This window comes from Ailuropoda melanoleuca, chromosome 3, assembly GCF_002007445.2.
Source record: "Ailuropoda melanoleuca isolate Jingjing chromosome 3, ASM200744v2, whole genome shotgun sequence".
In the NCBI taxonomy this organism is placed as follows: Eukaryota; Metazoa; Chordata; class Mammalia; order Carnivora; family Ursidae; genus Ailuropoda; species Ailuropoda melanoleuca.
In genome coordinates this window covers 140,591,272-140,614,748 of record NC_048220.1, presented here as the reverse complement: position 1 = coordinate 140,614,748, position 23,477 = coordinate 140,591,272, and the positions used below count along the sequence as shown (strand labels likewise).

Below are 23,477 nucleotides of genomic sequence, written 5' to 3'. Positions count from 1 at the left end.
AAAGAATGATCATTTTAAAATAAACTTAGGGATTTAACTGATGGGATACATTTTCTCAGCAATTCAACAAAACCAAGCCCCTCCTTCATCCTGCTTCTGTTGCTCAGTTGGCTTTAGTGCCTTCGAAGAGACAGAAACTGTAAGTGGGAAAAGCCNAAGAGACAGGAACTGTAAGTGGGAAAAGCGACAGGGAAAAAAATAATAACTGTGTTTCTATCATAAAAGAGCAGACTGCTCAGGATCCTGGGGGGCTCAGTTGGTTAAGTGTCTGTCTTTGGCTCAGGTCATGATCTCAGGGTCCTGGGATCGAGCCCCAAGTTGGGCTTTCTGCTTGGCAGGGAATCTGCTTCTCCCTCTTACTCTCCCTCTGTGATCAGAGGAATGAAATCTTAAAAAAAAAAAAAATAGCAAACTGTTCCATTGTACCACAGTGATACCTTCTTGGAAGTACATGTCCAAGAAGCAAAAACAACTCCCCCCAAAAACAACCCCTCTAAAAGATATAAGAACTGACAGTTAGGCTCATTGGAGACAGGCATGACATTTTCCTAGATTTGAAAATTGATGTTATATTTGTTTCATAAACCATAGTTTTGTAAATTTGGACACAAAGTAATAAACGTTAACACTTTAAGAAGACATTCAGTTTTTACATTTATAATCAGATGTATCTCTCTCTCACACACACACACACACACACACACACACACATTCCAGTGACCACATAGGAGATTTGGTACTCTTTCCTTCATACAGTTCTTTCTTTCATTAAACTGTTTATAAATATAATTATTGAAGTCAATTTGTAGTAAGAAAATGAATGACCTGAAATGTTTTCTGAGTTCTTGGTACCGAAAAGCTTTAGAAACTAAAGTGCAAGATCGACTCAGGTCATCCATCCCTGCGGATTCCCAGCTGATGAGACAAACCCTGATATGTGAGTGGGGATCCTGGTCTCCGATGCTGAGCCACCAGAAGCAGGAAATGATGTATTTCAGTAAAGAATACAGCTACCCCATTGGAACTGTTTTCCTAGAGCAACTGAGTGTTCACGGATTTGCCTTGCACATTTTAATAAATAATTTTAAGTTTCAGCATCTGAATTATAATAAATATACCATTCTAAACTGGCGTTAAGATTCTTCATGGCCAAAATTGAGTTCAGGCCAACCAGGAAAGAAGTGCTGCTATAACCAAAGGAACTTCTCTTAAGGCTATGGCAATATTTGCCAGCGGAAAGGGGAAGGAATCTAACTGTAAATCCTGGTAACAGAAATCTCCTTGGGTTGGGCATATCTGATAAAAATGTCCATGCCCTCTTCCTCCCTCTGAATCTCCCAAGGTTCTCTGGGGTGTGTGGGTTTTGCATGTCACGAAAACAAGATTTACTGCAGCACAAAAACATCGCTCAGCCTCATGGACCAAGGTTATGAAAGCGACGCAAAGAACGACTGGAAAGATCAGCAAGGAAGGATGCCAAGCCAGAACTTCTCGTGCGGAACGTCTCCCCCAGCACACGCCCGCCCACCGCGAGCACTCTGCGGTGCCAGCACCAGGGATGCTGAACAAGGCAGAAGCCCAGCAGCCTTCAGCACTCGGTCATTCTTACAGGTGGCACAGGAAGACCAACAACGGGCCTTTGGAAAGGTGTTTGCACAAGTGCAAATTTATTTAAGGATTTAGAGTGCTAAAAGAAATATGAACTGCTAAGGCAGAAGAAAAACAAAACTATAAGTTGTCTTTGATTCCCTCTGAATGGGCCCCAGTGTGCTCCCACAACAGCTCCACGACGTTTCTCAATCCTCAGAGTGTCTCACATTCGTTCTGCATTCTATACCTTAGTGAGGTTCGGTGTGAAGACCTTAGACCATTTTCCCAAACCAAATACAGTGACCAGAGGTAAGCAGATCGAAGCTTTTGTCAGAGCTTAGAAATCAGAACTGAGAAACTCCGGAGGCAATTTATCCCAGAAGTTAAAATTTAATTCAAGAAGCCTCCAAGCTACTATGAATTTCCAGTATTTGCTCCAAATATTCTCATTAACTACAGAAACTTACATGATTTACAGCACATGATTCATGCAGAGCATTTTGCGCCTGGGGATGTCATGTTTACAGAGCATTTCATGTTTGCAGAGCATCTAGTGCCTGTTGAAAATCTAATGTTTGCAGAATATCTGGTGTGTGAGAGCATGTAGTATCTGTGGAGCATCTACTGTGTACAGAACATCAGTGTCCAGACATGTCACGTTTACAGAGCACGTAGTGTTTGCAGAACACCTAGTAGTGTTTGCAGAGCATCTAACACAGTGTATCAAGTGTGTGCAGAGCACCCAGTGTGTGCTGACTCAGGACGCCCAGCCTCTAGGTCGTGGGCTGGAAACGAGGGTCGTACTCACCACATTACAGCCCACACAGTCGGGTCCATTCTCGCAGGTCCTGCGGCGAGCTTGAATGCCACCCCCACACTGGGCTGTGCACCGTTCCCAAGGACCCCAGCCTGTCCAGAACACGTGTGGGGGGCACAGCAAATGCTCGTTGCAGTATCTGTGATGGGGAAACCAAGAGGAAAAGGAAACTGTTCAGGGCAACATGAAGCCACAGACCTTTCCACGGTCCATCCCTGCATCGATGTTGAACACATGGGCATGCTCCGCGTGGAGGGGCTCTGTGTGTGCGGAGTGGTGGCACGGTTAAGGGGGCAGATGTGGTGCTGGCCATGCTGTGAGGGCACAGACAACGGGATGCACGGGACACAATGAAGAAAATGCTAAACTCACAATGCAGGATGGAGCTTCCTGTGCAGCCAATTGGAGGAGAAACAAACAAAACAAAACCCTTCAAGTAGACACCCAAACATGAGAACATATAGAGAGTATCTAGGTAGGGCATTTATCTTCTAAACATAACACTGAGAGAAAAAACAGGTTACAGACACAAAGTCAGCAAAAGTGTATTCGGAATTCATTTCTCATTCTTGAATCGAATAAGGCTCATAATCCTGTTAATATAAATTAAAGAAAAGTTAAAGCCTGATTTTAGCAGGAAACCGGATGCCACACACTCCTTAGGCTACTGTATTTTTAAATTTATTTGTAGACTCTCAAAATGATGTCAAACAACCTTAATTTAAAAGACCACCAGTTATTCCAGAAAAGTTGAATAACTACTGAAAAACACTGGTTCTATTTATACACTCCGTACTTCTAAATATACATTCATGTTGTCAATTACTAGCCGACTATGCAAGCCGACTATGCAAGACCTTAGATGAGTCAGGTTTCTCCTCAGCCTTTAATACTACAAGTGAAATGAAGCCAGACGAGAGAAACAAATGAACAAACAAACAAACAAAAACAAGAAGGAACCAGCCTGGTGTTCTATAGGGTACTGCTTCTAGGAAGGAAGAGATTGCTATGCCCATAAGCAAACTTCGTGAGACATACATGGCAATTGAAAGGACTATTCAAGATCAGTTCTCCATCTTCTAAACAGAAATTTAGCTGCTAGAGGACAGTAGCGTGCAAGACTTTTTCTGACATCTCTCCCCCCATCCATCTGGATTCAGGCACAAGGCAGAGATGCTTATCTGTGAGGCTAAGTCAGTCCCCTGTAATGTCATGGTTATTAATAAATGCTAAAGCCTGCAGGGTACTATGCAAAGGGCATGACAAAGAGCGTTTCCATATGACAGGTGTTTACAGCCTAAGATGAATACAGGGAAATGGACACAAGCCCAGAACAGAAAATACTATCTTAATGAGTAGAAAGTAAGGACAAATGGTAGCTGGTTTCCAGAAACCAGAACAAGTCATTTGGAGAGTGCAGTTTCCAGAGGGCAAATGCTGATAAGATTCATGTGTTTTTCCACCAAACCAGGAAAACTCTGTGGAGAATGTGAAGGCTTCAGAGGCAGGAACAGATGAAAAGTCAGAGCCAGGCCAAGCCGAGGGGAGTCCACAAGATGAGGCAAAGTGAGCAATGGCCGCCATTGTGGAAAAGAACAGAATATAGAAATGAGGAGAGTGAAATTAGAAAGGTGACCAGGGAGAAGAAAACAGAGGAAGGTGATGGAAAGTAGCATCACCTGCCTTTATGAGGAGGGAAGAAGAATTTGAAATTTACTTACAAGGAATCAAGAAAGTCCCACAGAGCTCGAGAGACAAAATAGCACCGTCTGAGTTCGAGAGTGAAGACCAGTCTCCGGGGGTTTTTCTGCCTCATCCCATTGATGGTCTGGAGCTCCCTGGTGCTTCAGGAGCTCTCCATGCATACACGCGAGGTCCGGTCTCCAAAGAGCCCACCAGCAGGAAGAGCAGAGGGAGCAAATGCCAACCAGGAGAGAATTGATTGCAACAGTGCAAGGGAGAGATGTTCCAAGCTGGACAAACATGATGGTGGTGGAAAGAGGAGGAAAAGGACATGCTTGGGCTTGGCAGAGCGGGGCGAAGGTGTGGCAACTGTGAGAGTGCAGAGAAAAACAAAGAGACGGACAGTAGCGTCACACGTCAGCCTCTCATTTGTGGGAACACGGGAAGCACGCGTCCTTCTGGGGAGAGAGAGGTGGAATGTCATGACAGAGATGCCTCCAAAGGCAAGAACCACTAAGGCACATGGTTTAGTTTCTCTAAATGGTCACATAGAAGAGGAATCAATGGAACCAAATAGTTCTCTCTCTTTCATCTTCTCAATTTTTAAGAAAGAAAAGCATTAGGTTTTCCTCTTCCAGACTCATACACAGCCTCCCAGGGCTCTGACTCTCAGAGTTCAGGGCCATGGACACAATTACGTGTAGGGGAGAAGGGGAAGGAATTTTCTAATTAAGAGAGTGTGACCTCTAGGGACGAGAGCCAAAACAAAATTGAGGAGACAAAAGATGAAAAGAACTGGACCTCAGGAAGCATGTGCAAACACATGGAATTCCAAGAAGGAAAACATCCTGACTACCCAGGGACTGCTAACACATGTGTTGGGACACGGAGTATCCCAAGAGGAAGTTGCCATTCAAGTACATGTTTGGGAGAAGAGAAAACTCAGAACATCAGAACTGGCAGCATTTGATTCGAAATATCCATGGGTACCTTCTCTCACTGTGGACAGACCGAGAAGTAAAAGGCCGCCTCCCGTTTCCAAGCCGATTCACCGACATTTAAAAGGTATAGACAACCAGGACTCCTTACCCTCATTTTAGCTTTCAGAAACAAAAACCAGCAATAAAAGAACAGGGAGGGCAAAGGAAAATCTTGCTAAAGATTCTTAGAAAACACTTGACTTTTAATAAAAAGCCCAGCAAGGAGCTACCGCGTTCCCATAGCAAAATACATCATAGCGCACAAATGCTTTCCCATTTGCCTATGGCAGGCCACTTCTGAAAACACTCATGTTAGTACAGCTGAATGTACTGCAGGAGAGCCTGACAACTGCGTGCAGCATAGAACTTGCGAGCAGCGTCAATAACTTGATATATTTGGCTGCATTTTAAAGTTGTCCACCACTTGCCTTCCATTTTTCTCTCTTTCTCTTGTTACAGCAGTCCTGGGAAAACAGCAACACCAAGACATGTGACTATGTCACCCTCTGCAAGGCAGGTCAGAAGGGAAATAGAAGTCGCTAGACTAGCCAGCGCTGCCCCTTCATGCCTGGTCTTCACTCACAAATCCACCCAGGAGAGTCTGCTCAGAAGCAAATTCCTTGCAAGCCCCAAACACTGGGTTCTCTGCAGTTTCATGGAAGCAGAGTCCCTCCGATTCCCTTGCTCCGCCACCCCTACCAACACGTGCTCCCGACTCAGTGCCTCTTGTTAAACTACCCAACTGAATCTCCAGCAACTTTCCTGGTCACAGACAACACGGGGATCAGAAGTTAGTTACCTTGGCGACTCTGCTTGTTCAAGGATTTTTATTAATTTATCAATAAAATATCTACATGGACCAGCCAGTGGTTCTTCATTTCTCTAGTTCTCCACACATAGCTAGCTTTTGCCGCATTACAGCTGAACACTGCTGAAGCTTTATGGGCTCTCCTGGATCTCTAGTATCTTAAATCACTGAGAGTCACAGATGTATTTTGTGATGCATTAAAAATTAAGATTTTAATTTTGCCCATGACTGCTCATTCTCATTTTGCATTTAAAAGTGAATTAATAACCCAGCAATATTTCTCCATAAATTATCAATTTTTTTTCCACAAACCTCATCTCTGTGAAAAGAACTGCCTTTCATAAGCCCATGTGGACTAGATTCTCGACCCTGTATCATGTCTGGTCGTATCTCTTCATGTTACACGCTGTGTTCTCCTCTGGTTTGGTCCGTGCTAGTTTCTCACTGCAGCCCCTGCCAATCCTGAACCAGTCAGGACCCTGTAGAGCCATCTTCTCCTGGCTTGGTTCAAGCCACTGTCCCTTTCCTGGTCCATACTGGAATAATCAAATCTCTGTGGTTCCAGGGAAACTGTACATACACTGAGTTCCCCCTACTATTAACCTTTACCTCAGGAGAGAGCTAAGAGAATCCATTAGGGGAGAGGAATGACGTGTAAAGGAGCAGCACTTTGGCTTGCTAAAAACACACTCCAAGGAGACAGAGAAAAATATAAAAAATCATATGATAAAAAATAATCAAATAATAAAAATCATGTAAATAAGCCCCCATTTGGTTCCTGGGACTCTTAACTTTGATAATGCAGTGGGGGCAGACTCTAATGTGGTCCCCATGCTCCCACCTCCTGGAAGTCACACCTTGTGTGATCTCCTCCCACTCAGTGTGTGTGGTGGGGGGTGGGGAGGATCTTTGACTTGCTCCTAACAGAATATGGCAAAAATGACAGGATATCACTTCTATGATTAAACCTACATAAGACTGCAATACCCTTTTTTTTTTTCAAGAAAACTCTCCCATCCCCCACACCACTGCTTTGAAGAATGAAGCAGTCAGACTGAATGCCCTGGGTGGTGAGGGACCGAGGGAGCTCTGGCTCATAGACTCAGTCTGACAGCATCTGATGAACTGAACGCTGCCGACAAACCATAGGATTTGGGAAGCACGCCTTCTCCAGTCAAGCCTCAGATGAGACCACAGGCATGGTCTACGATGTGCCGCAGCCTTGTGAGATCCTGAAGCAAAGGACGCAGGTCAACTGTGTCCAGGCTACAATCCCACAGAAACTGTGAGCCAATATACACGAAGTGCTTCAGGCCCTGAGTCAGTGGTAACATTGTTACGTAATGACTCCTGAAACAGATTTTGCTGTCCTGACATGCAGTGCTCCTGGAGAAAATACCTAAAAATGTGAGTGTGGTTTGGGACCAGGAGATGGGTGGATGCAAGGAGAATTTTGAGGATCATGGCAGAGAGACTTTGAGGGTGCTGCTGGCGAGGCTTTAGAAGGAAACAGGGTAAGAACTAAAACTCAGGAATAAAAGCAACCCAATTAGCAAATGGGCGAAGGTTGTGAACGGACATTTCCAAAAAAGTAGACAAATGGCCAATAAGCATAGGAGAAGGTGCTCAACATCATCAGTCCTTCGGGAAATGCAAATCAAAGCCACAATGAGATAATTGCTTTATACCTACTAGGATGGCAAGAACAAACGAACGAACAAGTGTTGGCAAGGGTGTGGAGGCACTGGAAGGCTCACACACTGCCGGTGGGACTGTACGATGGTGAAGCCATTGCAGAGAACGGTGTGGCAGCTCCTCAAAGAACGAAACACAGAATTACCATACGACCCAGCGAGTCCCCTTCTAGGTTTATACACAATGGAACTGAAACAGGGACTTGAACAGACACTCATATGCTAGTTTTTACTGCGGCATTATTCACAATAGCCCAAAGGTGGAAATGACCCACCTGTCAACTGATGGGTGAAGAGGTAAATACAATATGAGATAACCATATGGCTGAGTATTATTCAGCTTGGAAAGAGGAATGGAGCTCTGACACACAGTCCAGCATGGATTAACCTTGGAAACATCATGCTATGTGAACTCAGCCAGACTCAAGGGGGCAAAGAGCATATGGTTCTAGTTACATGGACTATCTCAACTAGGCAAACTCATAGAGAAAGAACATAGGTTAGAAGTTACCAGGGGCTGGGAGGAGGGGAACATGGGGAGTCACTGCTTACTGTTTACAGGATTGGGGTGAGGACAAAGTGCTGGAAATAGACAGTCAATGTAATTAATGCCACTGAGCCGAACGCTTAAAAATGGCTTAAGGGCAAATTTTAGGTTAACTATATTCTGCCACCACCAAAATTCGAAAGAAAAGAGAAGCCCTGGATTGGAAACCAGGGGCAGGAAGAGCCTTGTGACACGAGGCAGAAAGCTTCCAGGCGGTCACTGAAGTTCTACGGAAAGCGGGACATGTCAGTGTGAAGTGAGTTATGTTGCCAAGCACGTTTCCAGGCCAAGTGTTGGAGCTGCTGCCCAGAGTCTTCTTGCTGCTTCTGGTGCAACGTATGGGGAGAGAAAAAAAAATTGCAGGATGGAATAACAAACAGGAGGGACATGGATGGACAATTTTGGAAATTCTGAGTCTCTCCTGATGGCAAATATGCTACAATGAATAAATAGCTTATGAGCGCTGTGAGGAATGGTTGGCAGAGAGGAAAAAGCCAAAGGTGTGAGGGCACAACAGAGGCATTTCAGTTACACAAAGGGTCTCCCAGGAGGCCAGGATCAAGTGTGTGCCTCACAGATGGTCTCCATCACAAGCCGGCCACAGGGTGTGGTCCCTCAGCCCACAGGACGATCCCCGGTTAGAGAAGGGCTATCTCAAAAAAGATCTGTGGGTGTGGATTTGTTTACTAGAGCAAACCTCCAGGAAATCCACAGAAGACCCATAAAGTTTATTTCAGCCAAAATACCAGCTTGCACTGAAATGTACGGAGGCAGTACAAACAGAATGAGGCTGCGAGAACCCAGACTTCTGCTGGCAGGAAACAGGTTGATACAACTACCCAGCCGCAAGCACATGCTAACTTTAATGAAAAAGAAAAGATGATTCAGGAAGCAGAAATGAGAGCCCAGAAGGCAGAGCCAAGAACCATGCAGAATTATGCACAGGACTTGAAACTTAATCGAGCAACTCCCAACACTTGTCTAGCTAGGTTTCAGAATTTCTACGGAGCAGTGATTCCTCTATACTTTCCATTTCCCCCTCCGTTTGAACAGAAATGTCTGTAGCTGTTACCCTTTGCCTCTCCCACCATCATGTGCTGGGTGTATTGGTGGCAGATACGTGACTCTGATTTTAGAGGCTGACAGACTGAGGAATGACACCCAGAAAGCCTGATTTAAACAATAAGGTTCTGGAATCTGGGGGAGATGATTTAATGTTATGAAACTTTTGGGGACCTTGGTAATAGGTGAAATACATTTTACATATGGAAGGGACACAAATGACCGGGGGACCTATAATTGACTGAGGCAGATACTCCAAGGTGACCCCAGCGATCCTTGCCTCCTGGTATTCACGCCCTGTGTAATGTCCCCCACTTGCATGTAGGCAGGGTCTGTGACTTCTAACCAATACAATATGGAAAGGTGGTGGCATATCACTTTGCAATTGCACTATATAAAGCCATAGTGCCCATCCTGGGACGAGACTTTTTTCCTTGCTAGATTTGTGGAAGAAAGCGACTGTGTTGGGAAAGTTCATTTGGCAAGAAATGGAGGTTCTCAATTTGACGGTCCACAAGGGACTAAATGCTGACAACAACCACGTGATCTTATAAGTAGGTCTTTCCCCAGTCGATGCCCAGGTGAGACCACAGCTCTGGCTGAGCAGAGAACCCAGGGGAAGTCATACTGAAACTCGTCATCCACTAAGATTGTGAAATAATAAATGTGTGTTGTTTTATGCCACGAAGTTTTGGGAACTACGGTTACACGGGAAGAGAAAACGAACACTGATAACGACACCTGCATTTTGAAAGTATTTACACAAGGGTCGTTGCTTCCTCCTTGTTAGTGGCCTCTTCGGGAACTGCTGCTTTATCAGGTTCTTGGTACTCAAGAACATCATGTGCCAGCAAATTTTAGAACAGAAAAACAGTGTTCACACCCTCTAACGTACACGTAAAAGGTAAGTTAGATTATTTTCATTATCCAGTCCTTCAGAAAAAAAAGATGTGAATGCTTCTGAGATTTTTGTTGCCATAAAGCTCCCACTGAATTACTCCACATCCTGGACACTTTGATCCAAGTAAAGTTACTAACTATCATCCTGGCCTTAGGTGGGGACTTTTCTGGGGGAAATCAATTTATTCACTGGAGGTCACTCAGGAGCTCTTTGGGGTTGATGGTGTTTAGAGCAGCAGGGTGCAATGGAGTTACTCTGCACGTGTCTAGTCATTGTTCTTCCGTCTCCTCAAATCTTGAGTTTAGTTCTCAAATATACCTACGGGTGGTGTTCCCTTACATGACGCAGGCGGAGAGACCACCCACATAATGTAACAAAGAAATCTCAGGATGGTTTGCTTGTGAAGATGAAGAAACAGATATTATGCTCTGGTTTTTCTAGATTTCATTAACCTCTTGATAGCCTGGTAACCCCCTAGAAGGGCTTCAATGGGGAAGCTTCAATTTTATAAAAATCTTACAGAGTTCCTATTCTTACCATCCACCCATGTTATATACACTCAAATATTCCTCTATCAACAAAACATTTATCTTGCCCAGTGAGGGTTTTTTTTTTCTGTAAAAAGGGAACATTTTAAGTGTAAGTCCCCCAAACACGCTAGCCATCCTGATTTTTCCCTGAAAAGGTAGCTGTACAAGCAATCACAAGTGCATACAGAATGTACATATCTGTTAGCTGCAGAGTTAAACAGCATCTTCCTTCCTGTGCTCTCAGCCTAGGAAAGGTGCTAACACGTGTTAGATTTGCAGAGGTCCTGGGTCCATAGGGCAGCATCACACTGATGAAGGTGACTGTGCCTGAATGGGCTGTATTATGTGTCAATGTACAGAATTTTAAAACATCCAACCAATTTTAAGTCTTACAAAGTTTAGAAATAGCAGGGAGACAATTTGCCCATAATCGGTTTTCGCACTTATCAACTGGTGTTGGATCGGAAATGATCACCTTGCACAGACGGTCTCAGGGGATTACTTCAAAAACGACCAGCCTTGCTTTGTAAAAATCATCTTTCATTGTCCTCTGAGTCAAAAGGAATGAAATCTTAATTGGCAATTTAGGAACACAGTGAAGAAAGGAAGGATTCTCCCAGATTGTTTTGAGGTCGTAATAAATACCTAGCAGGGAACAATTTGTACAGTAAATGTGTTGGTTTTGTCTATATAAACACTGATCCCACAGTAAATAACTGCATATGGTATTTATATAAGAGGCTCTCACTGAACCCATATGACCAGATACAATCCTTACTACATTTTAATTAAAAGCCATCGAAAGCCATTTTGTCCACACAGATCAATACAACACTTTTATATTAGTATGGCAGACTCAGAATCCTGGGTGATGTGAAATTCACCTGCTTGGATTTTCTCCCAACCATCATAAACTAGAACGTACTTTACATACGCAAGAAAGAGCCAACCGTCACAACTGTAGATTTTATAAAGCTAAAGCCAAATGTCTGATTCTATGAAAAGCAACACCCTGTTCAACAGGAGACTGGACCAAAACACCCCACCACCACCCCCCGGAGCTGAAAGCTTACAGTACACGCAGAACACGATGCCCCTCTGGGTTCTGCTGCAGCTTCCCCGAGGGTAGGAGTAATAGACGAGTGTGTAGTTATAAACACACCCAGCCGCTGACTACGTCCTCACCTTCCTCCAGCTGCTTGATTTAGTTACTTCCGGCGGGAAACTCTACGTCATCCGACGACTCCTGTCTGGACCCGGGGCCGCCTTAGGTCCTACTTGGAACTGCAGCTTTTGAGACCGGGTCTAGTTGAATTCTAATGAGAACAAATTTTCTCCAGCAGGCTGCCTTTCTGAGTCCCCAGGGAGGCCAGCACAGAGGTGCCCGCTGTCCCTGCGGCTCTGCTCCCTTGGGAAATGCTCAGCTAGCCAACCTTGCCTGCACCGCTCTGGCTGGTGCAGGGATGCTGTCAACACGAGGCTTTGATCAAAACTAAAGGATGTCAGGAAAAGAACAGGACGATCTGGCTCAACAGAAAGGATGCCACAGAGAAGCTAAGCGACATCCCAAACTAAACCCGCAGAGAAAGCGGGTGCGCTGGAATGGCAGGAAGCATGAGGATGGCGGTGCTGGGGGTAGAGCCGTGCCTACCTTTCCTCGCGGTTCTGTCCCACGCACACCCGGCCCCCGTGCCGGGGAGTGGGGTTGCTGCAGGACCGCTGGCGCACTTGGAAGCCGATCCCACAGGTGGTGCTGCAGGGAGACCACAAGGTCCAGAGGGTCCAGCCTCCGTTCCTGGGGAGAGGAAGCATTGGGGTCACTGAGTCAGACTGGCTCAGAGTTCATCCCGTGTGCACCCCCGTCCAACAACCTTCACGTATCCCGTGTGTGGACTGTTGGGACTGTGAGCTGGGAAGGGAAAGAGAACCGAAGCCATAGGACAGGACTGGGTGTGCTGTGTCACGGGACTCTCGGTTCCGGTGAGATCCTGCTCCTGGCTATCTGATTTTAGAGTCCAGGTAGGACCATGGATAGTAACGCTTAAAGTGCACTGAAAATAAAGTATAATGATAATTTGTTATATATCAAGGTATCAACAATAATTTGAATATATAATTTCTATGATAATTTCAAAAAATTCTATAATAATTGAATACATAATTTCTATAATAATTTCAGAAAATTCCTCTGAGAAAATTCTATATTAGAAGCCATTAAAAATTTTAGTTGCGAAAATGTTAAACTAATGAAAAATAAGTTTATCTTCTTGAAAAGCAATTAGAGTTAAATCTCTGAACCTCTGGAGTTTATGCTTTGCCTTGTACCATGTCATTTAGCATCTACAGAAAGAGCACATCTGAACATAGTAGCATCTAAAACTACCTATCATGCTTACTTTTAGAATATATCAATATCAAGTAAAATCAGTAATTCTATTGATAGCATTTCTTTTGATAAAGAGCATCACAATGTCTAAAGCTTTAAAACTAACTTAATTAAAAATGAAGGCAGGGTACTTTAAATTCAGATTCCTGGCTATTTTCTTACAATTTGACGAAGACATAGAATATAAACAAATAATGTAAATTGCACATAACTGTACTTACGTTATTATAAATATAATGTAGGCATATAAAACATTAAATTAAAATAACATAAAGAGCTTGTATAAAAGTGGTTTGTAAAACGAACCACTGACAGCTAAAGGAATTTTTTTAAATTTTGTACTTTTCCCTTGAAATGCCTGTATTCAGAATGTTCATAATTTAAATATCTCCCTTAGTAGTTAGTCCCTGCTATTAAAAAACAAATTGTAAGCATTTTTAAAGATTTTAACTATCAAAATATCTGTTAAATCCAGAATCCAAACTCCCAGGTGAACCGTCTGTTTGAGCTGGAATATGTTTATACTTCTCTGATCACGTATGTATTTCTATAGTATGTTATCCTCAGAGGATTTTCATTTCCACTGGAAAAAATCAACTAACATTAATTCTTATTTTTACTTTACACATTCCTTGAAAAAAATGCAAGTCTGCAACTGTGTCATTGAAGCTCAAGGTATAAACAATAATTTGAATATACAATTTCTATAGTAATGTCAAGTGAAAATTCCTCTGAGAAAATTCTTGGTATATTTCATATTTATTTTCTGAAACTTCTTCATGGTATAAATAAAATATATAGTGACACTTTAATATTATCAAAAGCTACTTTATGATAATTTAACCAAGTAATCACAAAATAAGACAAATCCTCCCAAGTTGCTCATAAAGGTAATTAGCTTGTATCTTATACTCTGTTACCTACACAATTTAAAAAATTATCCAATTAATTCCCTGAATTTTCTAAAAAATAGCCATTTCAACATAAATAAAATGACCTTTTACTCTTAAAGTTTCTTTATATGTTGGCAAAATGGCTAGATAGTGCAGGAAACACTGCTTCCAAAATTGTTTAATTTTTTAATTTGTTTAATCCTTAATTTCCTAAAACTTTTAACAAACATGACATCTTGTGCTATCATCTATTTACAATACAGGGAATCTGTTGTAGACAGAGAAGTGGGAAATGGAGGTATATATAAAGAACAGAAACATAATAAGTGAAGAACGACGTGAGTGCTGTTGTCTATGTGTGTGTCTACTGTACGGACCTGGGTTTGCGGTCTTGGAATGAAGGAGACATTGTAGCAGGCAGCCATTACGCAGCACCAAGTAAGCATATATCAGCATACAAATCATTTCCAGGATTCAATCAGTCCACAATCACCCACTTATGCATTTAAAGCATCACTAAAATGGGTTCGTTTATTCAATTATTAATCTTCAAATAAGCACTAATGATATTGCGGGTCTGCTCAGAGGGTGACATTTTGACTAGAACCAAAGACGTATCAATAACAAGTTGCAGGCATGCACTTGACTCTTTTCCATAAACAGGGCCAAAGAGAATATTCCTCACTGATCACAACCTTCAAACAGTAACAGTTCTGTAACGTTTATAAAGTTTCTCCCATGCCTGGATGGCAACCGTCTCAGTTTTATAGAAAGAATGCTGTGCATAATGCAATAGTGATATGCCTCTGCTTTCTGTAATCACACAAATCGTCTCATCTGCATAGCCCTGCTTGCTTCCTTTCAACCTGTGAAGTGAGCTGGGCTAGCTGAGAAGGGGAGTAGCGGGCATAGTGGGTCCTTGCACCTTGCGGTTCCGCATCCCACCCGCCTCTCCTCTTGGGTAGGAAGCGCCCTCACTCTCTGGGCTCTCATAGAGTATGATCGCCCAGTCGGACCTGCAGTGTTAGGGACGTCATAGAAGACCCACCCAGAGGTTTCTGCATTGTAAATAGGCTCGTGGAAACAAGATAATACTTTTAAAAAATACTGTAAATTAACAAGCCAGTGAGGAGAGCGCCTGTAGATTGATCTGAGAAGCTTTCCTGATGCTTGTTTTAAGATAGGAGATACTGTGTCGTCATGGCACACAGGTGCAGGGGAGAAGGAGCACCTTGAGTGTAGTAAAACAACCAAGAGACAACAGATCAAGAAGCAGAGCAAATAGGAAATCAACTCGATGCATCACTGTCGGAACCGTTCTCCAGGTTACTCAGTACCAGGACGTTAACGGAGCTAGGGTGTTCTGGGCTCAGATACACTACAGAGCAGAGCCCAGCCTTGTTAAGCACTGGGCTGCTTCTACCCCCGGCTGTCAAAGCACACAGTACCGGATGCTGTGCCCCACTGTGGGCCCCAAGGACGGAGGCCCTTGTTTCTCCAGCTGCTCGGAGGGCTGGTGGCTAGGACCCGTCGCTGAGAGGATCCAGCCGCCCTCAAGTGTTGTCTCAAGTAGAGGGATCCCTGTGCAATCAGGCCTACAGCACAGATGCCTTCCCTTCCCTTGAATTTCTCCCTTCCTATTTGCCTAGTGATACTTCTCTCTCTCCTCCCTCCCCTGACTTTCTCCCTTCCTATTTGGCTAGTGATATTTCTCTCTCTCCTCCCTCTCACCATGGCTCCCTCCCTCCTTCCCTACCAATTAGAATTCAGGAGTGACATGATGTTATGCGGATGCACATTCAAACATTCATTTTAATTATAAAATAAAACCAGATTTTTCTGATCGATAGTAAGTCTGACTTGGCCCTGTTTAGAAAGTCTGGTTTAGCTAATTACTTTATATTGTGGATTTCATTTCATACATTGAATGACTTCAATCTGCTGCTCCAGGATATTGAGAAAACATATTTAAATGATGTGATGTCATAAAAGCATTTAATCAAAAATGTATTTGTGGGGCGCCTGAGTGTCTCAGTTGGTTGGGCATCTGACTCTTGATTTTGGCTCAGGTCATGATCTCAGGGTCTAACGGGCTCTGTGCTCAGCAGATAGTCTGCTGTCCTCTTTTCCCCTCTATCCCGTCCCCCCACCCAAATAAAAAAGTAAACCCTAAAAAAATTCAAAGACATATTTGCAAAATGTATTGAATTAGCGCTATTTGGAATTTCCCAACGCTTTCTGAGTGTATTGGGTTAGACAAGGTGCCTATAAATAAATAACAGGTTTAATTTGGAATCCTCTGATCAGCCTTCTGAAAGGCTTTCTGATGCACTCTGCACAGACTGAGGAAGCATCTGTCAGCACTGAATGAGCAAAAAAGTCGGCTTGCAGGTGAGGTGGGGTGCAATTTTTTTGCTTCTGACAAAATTGAACGCCAACATAAACAGGTTATTAACTGATATGGGCAATGAAAACAATCTCTGGCATTAGATTACCATGCTTCTGGCAGATGATTTCAAAAGAATTCAGAGAAGTGAGGGAAAATGCTGTAATCTTACATTTCCATTGACTTATGGGAGTCATACCTGTCGTTGCTTGTAACTAGAAAAATAAAAACCTACGAATGGAATTGATGCTAAGCCCTCCCTGAATCAGGCAAGAGGTTGCATTCATGCCTCAATAGGAAAAGTAGTTGGAAATAAAAACAATCACCTGAAGGAATGGGTTTCCAATTAAATCTTACTTTTAGTGTTAAAAAATTGTCAAAATGTGTAATATTCATGATTTTTAGGTTCATTATATGCTAATTTTCAAAATATATATTTAAAATGTAAAGCCTAGGGGCACCTAGGTGGCTCAGTCAGCAAGGCATCTGCCTTCGGCTCAGGTCATGATCCCAGAGTCCTGGGATGGAGCCCAGCATCAGGCTCCCTGCTCAGCAGGGAGTCTGCTTCTCCCTCTGCCTGCTGCTCCCCTTGCTTGTGCTCTCTCCCTCTCTGACAAATAAATAAATAAAATCTTTAAAAAAATAAAATAAGGGGTGCCTGGGTGGCGCAGTCATTAAGCGTCTGCCTTTGGCTCAGGGCGTGATCCTGGCATTATGGGATGGAGCCCCACGTCAGGCTCCTATGCTATGAGCCTGCTTCTTCCTCTCCCACTCCCCCTGCTTGTGTTCCCTCTTCTTGCTGGCTTGTCTCTATCTCTGTCAAATAAATAATCTTTAAAAAAAAAAAACAAAAAAAACCCAAAAAAATATAAAACTTCTGGTTGTCAGAAATAAAAATTGTTTTCAAATTCCATTCATGTAATTTGTTATTGTGGTTGTGCAGAAGTATGATATAGTGACCTATATAAGACTTTTAAACATAGAAACATAATATATTAGGATCAGATTCGATGAGGGAAAGAGAATATAAATAGGAAATTAAAGAAGGAAAAAACATAAATTTTCTAAATGTTAAAGTGGAGCCGGCTCATTGATGTTTTAAATGGGCAGGTAGCTATGAGGTCACTAAGGCACCGAGATTCCATCACACGTTTAAATAGTGATGTAACCAAGATTATATCTTTGCAACTATTAAAGCTTTTGATGAAAAAATTTGGATGCCAATCTATAAGTGTTTGAGGGGTATCTAGGTTAGCAATATTCTGGTAGGGGGCAGGTGAGCAAGTTGCTATGAGGACGATGGCCCCAGGACACTTGTACTGTCCACGTACAAACACGGTGAATGTGGCATGGGTATGCGTGAACATGCGAGCTCTAGCTGTTACCCAGATCTGTCCTTTACAGATTTGGGGATACTGACTCCATGGGTAGCTTCTGAGACTATCTTGCCGCTCACACTCCAGAGCAGGCCAAGTCCATGTCGCTTCCCGACTCCGCACGAGGGTGCACTTATTAGTACAGGGGCCCTAGGAGTAATTTTCCTTTGATGCATTAGGTGGTGTTAGGACTGGGTGAGCTGATACGCTATGCATGCATCTTTGTGCAGAAACTGGGCGCAAGGCGGGGGGCTCTCTTTCATGCAGTGTCTGCCTTGATAGCCGAGGCTCCCTTTCCCCAGTCTGACTAAAGGTTGGCTGAGGTGCCGCCAGAAGCATCACATTTGCTCTCCATAAGCCTCCACGTGCACCATGTCAGCACACCTCCGGGACGGGGCGCTGGGACTCCATCGTTTGCAAGAACTGGCTGTGTCAGTTTTCTAGGTGTGATTTCATTCTCATGACCACCTAATGCTGAGCTCAGGGTGGAGGGTCGATAGCACTCATGTGTTTCTACACCCTGGGGTCACTGATGCTGGCAAAAGGAAAAGGCAGTCGTGAAGATCCACGTCTAATCCACGTGGCCAGTTCACAACAAATGTAGGTGTTCTACCAGTAGCGATGANATAGAAACATAATATATTAGGATCAGATTCGATGAGGGAAAGAGAATATAAATAGGAAATTAAAGAAGGAAAAAACATAAATTTTCTAAATGTTAAAGTGGAGCCGGCTCATTGATGTTTTAAATGGGCAGGTAGCTATGAGGTCACTAAGGCACCGAGATTCCATCACACGTTTAAATAGTGATGTAACCAAGATTATATCTTTGCAACTATTAAAGCTTTTGATGAAAAAATTTGGATGCCAATCTATAAGTGTTTGAGGGGTATCTAGGTTAGCAATATTCTGGTAGGGGGCAGGTGAGCAAGTTGCTATGAGGACGATGGCCCCAGGACACTTGTACTGTCCACGTACAAACACGGTGAATGTGGCATGGGTATGCGTGAACATGCGAGCTCTAGCTGTTACCCAGATCTGTCCTTTACAGATTTGGGGATACTGACTCCATGGGTAGCTTCTGAGACTATCTTGCCGCTCACACTCCAGAGCAGGCCAAGTCCATGTCGCTTCCCGACTCCGCACGAGGGTGCACTTATTAGTACAGGGGCCCTAGGAGTAATTTTCCTTTGATGCATTAGGTGGTGTTAGGACTGGGTGAGCTGATACGCTATGCATGCATCTTTGTGCAGAAACTGGGCGCAAGGCGGGGGGCTCTCTTTCATGCAGTGTCTGCCTTGATAGCCGAGGCTCCCTTTCCCCAGTCTGACTAAAGGTTGGCTGAGGTGCCGCCAGAAGCATCACATTTGCTCTCCATAAGCCTCCACGTGCACCATGTCAGCACACCTCCGGGACGGGGCGCTGGGACTCCATCGTTTGCAAGAACTGGCTGTGTCAGTTTTCTAGGTGTGATTTCATTCTCATGACCATCTAATGCAGAGCTCAGGGTGGAGGGTCGATAGCACTCATGTGTTTCTACACCCTGGGGTCACTGATGCTGGCAAAAGGAAAAGGCAGTCGTGAAGATCCACGTCTAATCCACGTGGCCAGTTCACAACAAATGTAGGTGTTCTACCAGTAGCGATGATGAGCCTGGATGCTTGAGAAGAGGATTGTGACTGACATGGACGCTTCTCTCAAACAAGCCCAATAACATCGTGCCCATTAAAAATATTTTTTCCTAATCTAGTGATAAACATATTACGCAGGTTTAGATTTATAATTTAAAATCTCCTTCCGTAGATCACGTAATTTTATGTGGTAAGTGTCCCTGTCTTTTTCCATGTCTCTCTTGAAAAGAGAAGGTGCACTAAGAAGGATTTCCCACCCCTCTCCAGTCTGCGCCTACACACAGGGGTGCACCGGCGTCGGGGGACGCACCTGGAACAGTTGGCAATCTCCACGTGGGGGCCCTCGCACTGCCAGCCGCCACACTGGGGGGCCGGGCTGTCGCAGGAGCGTGTGCGACACTGGCAGGACCCCCCGGTGATGCCATCCATGTGCGTGCAGGGCGTCCATGGAGACCACGTGCCGAAGTGCCCGTCCACAGTGAGATTCCTCGTCTAGGAAGAGGAGACAAGTGAGGATGTCAGCAAGGGATAAGGCGGTAAACAGGAAAACTGAAAGTCTCTCACAGCACCATCAGGACACATTTAGAATATTTTAATATCACCGTTAAAGAGACTAACGCAGCAGAGGTCATGGTGGAGACACTGCAGGAGAGGGGAGGAGGGGGAGGGGAGTGAAGAATGCTAACGGCTTGGCAATCAGGTCACCGCAGACTTGTCCACTGATGTCAGAAACCCAAGAACAAGCAGAACCGGACTGAAAATCACAGATGTGCAACTCTGTTGCATTTTTACATCCCTTATGAAAAAAGAAAGTCCCAAGCAGTTGCATTTCAGACCTGGCCTAGCTCACATGTCACGGCACACTGACAACACTTCATTCAGAGCCCACTTAGGCAACTGGAACTGTGCTAGCTGGTAGGCACCTCCCGGGGGAGCCATGCGAGAACCGTCCTGAAAGCGCTGGCCAGGGGGCCAGGAAGAGCTGGGCGTGCAACTGATCCCGCGGGCTGGTGGAGGCTAGTGCCAGCACCACAGGAGGGAGTCCCGAGAGGGGCTCTGAGGCACGCGAGGGGCTGGCAGCCCTGTGGGATCAGTTCAGGAGCGGGATTGGGGTCAGGAGCGGGAGCGGGATAGGGATCGGGATAGGGATCGGGATCGGGGAAGGCACTTTTAAGGACCCATCCTCCTCACAAGAGAGGACTCCATGGACAAAGTGATTCATTCTTCTGAGGCTACAAACCATACCTGCCCTTGAGCATTTCAGAAAAATGCCAACATCCTGTGAAAACACAGGTGAGCTTTACTTCTGTTATTTCTCCAAAGACGGCCGGAAAGAGTCCACAGGAAACACATGGGTGAGCTCTGATGGGGCTGGTGGAACATCTCTCCCTCCTCCTTGCTTGTCAATACTCTAAGTGTTTATATCCACCAAGGTGGATGACAGTCCAGAATTCCCTGCCATGCCGGGCTTTTTCCGTAACAAGCAGAGGAGGGAATGGAGCGGGATTCGAGGGGACTCATTGGACCCGACCCAGAGTGGGAGTGAACGCACAAACGCAGGTTTTTCCCAAGGTGAAAATATCCCCGTTTCAAAGGTCACTGTAACCCCGTCCAGCCAGGATAAAAACGCAGCTCCTACTCTGACCTTAAGATTCCCTGGAGCCTTCAGTGTTTTCTTGGAGAACTGAGCCATGCATATGTGACACAGTCAAGTCACTAATTCCTCACATGAAAGTATCCTTCAAGCAGAAAAGGTCCTGCNACCTTAAGATTCCCTGGAGCCTTCAGTGTTTTCTTGGAGAAATGAGCCATGCATATGTGACAGAGTCAAGTCACTAATTCCTCACATGAAAGTATCCTTCAAGCAGAAAAGGTCCTGTCACTTGGGTTCCCAGATCCATCCTCCACCCACTCTCGTCTCTGGCCCAAAAGGGCTCTTGTGCAGGGAGGATCAGCTGCTGCCTTCACTGTGACTGAACACGGAACCCAAGCCAACAAAGCCCCACGTGCCTTTAAATCCAAACCTGTAACTATCCTAGGCCTTTCAGAGACAGAGAACAGGTATTGGCGGCTGAGTGAGGGACAGAGCCTGGGGAAGGGCGGCTTGACAGGGCTGACATGGGGGCAGGAAGCCCCCGTCAGAGCTGCAGCCTAAGCTGGGGGAGGGCAAGGAAGAAAGACCCCAGTCTCTCTGCTTTTGCCCATGCCTCCTGTTGTCAAAACCCAAGACAACAGGGAAACCTGTGTGGAGGGCAAGCTGGAAGTGGGGCAAGTCAGGACCATGGGGCAGAGAGTGGATGGGGAGGGGGATGAAGACCGCCCAGCTCAGAGCATTATCAGGAGAGATACTGTGAGACATCTGGTCCCTTCCATTTGCCTCTCTTCTGTGTGAAGATGTGAGGGGTACAGGAGGGAGAGGGCGCTACTGTGATTTTTGAAGGTTTACGAATCCCCATAAAATTAACGAGCAACTTTAAAAAGGGCAGACTGCTTGGTGACAGATTAGAGGATTGGGGCAACGAAGATTCTCTCAAACCCCCTCGGTATCTGTTCTTTCCTCTAACATAGGAAGGAAATGTGCATGGAGACTGTTAGGATCTCTTCAGCTACAGGAGGTTTTGAGGAAATCTGCAACCCCTGGAAGCACAGAGCGCAAAGAAATTGAGGATTTGCGAGGCCAGGAGAAATATACCACGATGATGACAAACGAATGAGGACGGAAACAGAAATCATCCAGATTGTTGAAAGAGGACAGTTTATGATAGAAACATATTTAGACTGCACAGTCATGAGTCAAACTCACAGCCGAGTAAGCTTTGTGCAAGCTAAATCTATCAGTAGTGTGGTTAGAAAAAAAGTCAATATAGGACAGGTACAAGTAGAAACACCAGGAGTGAGAGACAGAAGCAGGCAGGGAGACAGACATGGAGAGAAGGAGATACAGTCACCGTCTGCTTCCTGTCCAATTCATATGCTCTCTTGAAATAGATCTCAAGTCTTGGAGGGAACCTGAGAATCCATTTTTTTTTCAGCCCAAGGGGCAAGAACATCAGCCAGGGTAAATGAGTTTTTATGAAAGAGTCACTTTGAATTAATGGGGTCTGGCATTCACCATGAGAATTATTCCTCACCATTCCTGGGAGACAGTAGGTACCCTCGGCAGGGTTGGGTTGGCATCATGTGACAGCCATGCCCTTCACAGGAGGGCCTCAGACTCTCATGGGGACCTTACTCATGGGGCCATTGCTGGACCCAAGAAACAACATATGACCTGATTCTGGTCAATGAGACTCAAGAGGAGACTGAAAGAGAATTCCAGAAAGGATTTCCCTCCAGATCAGAGGAGCACACTCTCTCTGCTGTGGACACTGTCAGGTGAGGGCTCACTGCTTGGGTCTCCTGTGATCAAGAGGAGAAGACCCAGGATTTAAGACAGCAGCTCCCCACTGCCTCTCCAGCGCAGGCAGTGGAATGAGCCCTAAAACTGCCACCTCCCCTTCGCTACAGGATGACACTGGTCCTTATTAAGACCCTACTCACAGGGAATTCAATTCGTTTAGGTAAGTGCTGTACCACTGGACACAATCATTATATACTATCTTTACATAAAAAGCAAACTTAGATGCAAGGAAAAACTTTATAACTTGCCAAGGACTGCCTAACTCACAGTCTTCCTTTCCATGAGACCAGGGTTTTAAGATGTCAGCACTATTGACATTGGACTGGGTAATTCTTTGTTGTAGGGGCTGCCCTGTGCATTAGTGACACCCCTTGTTTGCACCCACTAGATGCTGCCACTCTTGATTGTGACAACCAAAATTTCTTCAGACGTTGCTAAATGTCCCTGGGGGCAAAATTTCCTCCAAATAAGAACCATTGTTTCTCAAGAAGTTAAAAGTGGGGGCGCCTGGGTGGCACAGCAGTTAAGCGTCTGCCTTCGGCTCAGGGTGTGATCCCGGCATTATGGGATCAAGCCCCACATCAGGCTCCTCCGCTAGGAGCCTGCTTCTTCCTCTCCCACTTCCCCTGCTTGTGTTCTCTCTCTCACTGGCTGTCTCTATCTCTGTCAAATAAATAAATAAAATCTTTAAAAAAGAAGTTAAAAGTGAACTACCATAGGATCCAGCATATTGCACTGCTGGGTTTATAGCTGAAGGAAACCGAATCACTCTGCTGAAGAGCTAGGGACAGGC

At 44.8% G+C, this 23,477-nt stretch overlaps 1 protein-coding gene across 8 annotated transcripts in view; it reads right to left on the bottom strand.

The window, feature by feature from the left end:
- The window catches only part of SEMA5A (semaphorin 5A), a 498,547-nt gene that overhangs the window by 62,737 nt on the left and 412,333 nt on the right, over positions 1-23,477 (bottom strand). For all 8 annotated transcript variants that reach the window (XR_004624352.1, XM_034657090.1, XM_034657091.1 and 5 more), the window contains 3 exons: positions 19,595-19,776; positions 12,264-12,407; positions 2,399-2,546 (listed from right to left, as the gene is read on the bottom strand). Coding sequence is in view for 7 of the 8 variants with exons in the window: in XM_034657090.1 (XP_034512981.1) it covers positions 2,399-2,546; positions 12,264-12,407; positions 19,595-19,776 (474 nt within the window). In the remaining variant the exon portion in view is untranslated. The remainder of the gene's footprint in view (positions 1-2,398; positions 2,547-12,263; positions 12,408-19,594; positions 19,777-23,477) is intronic.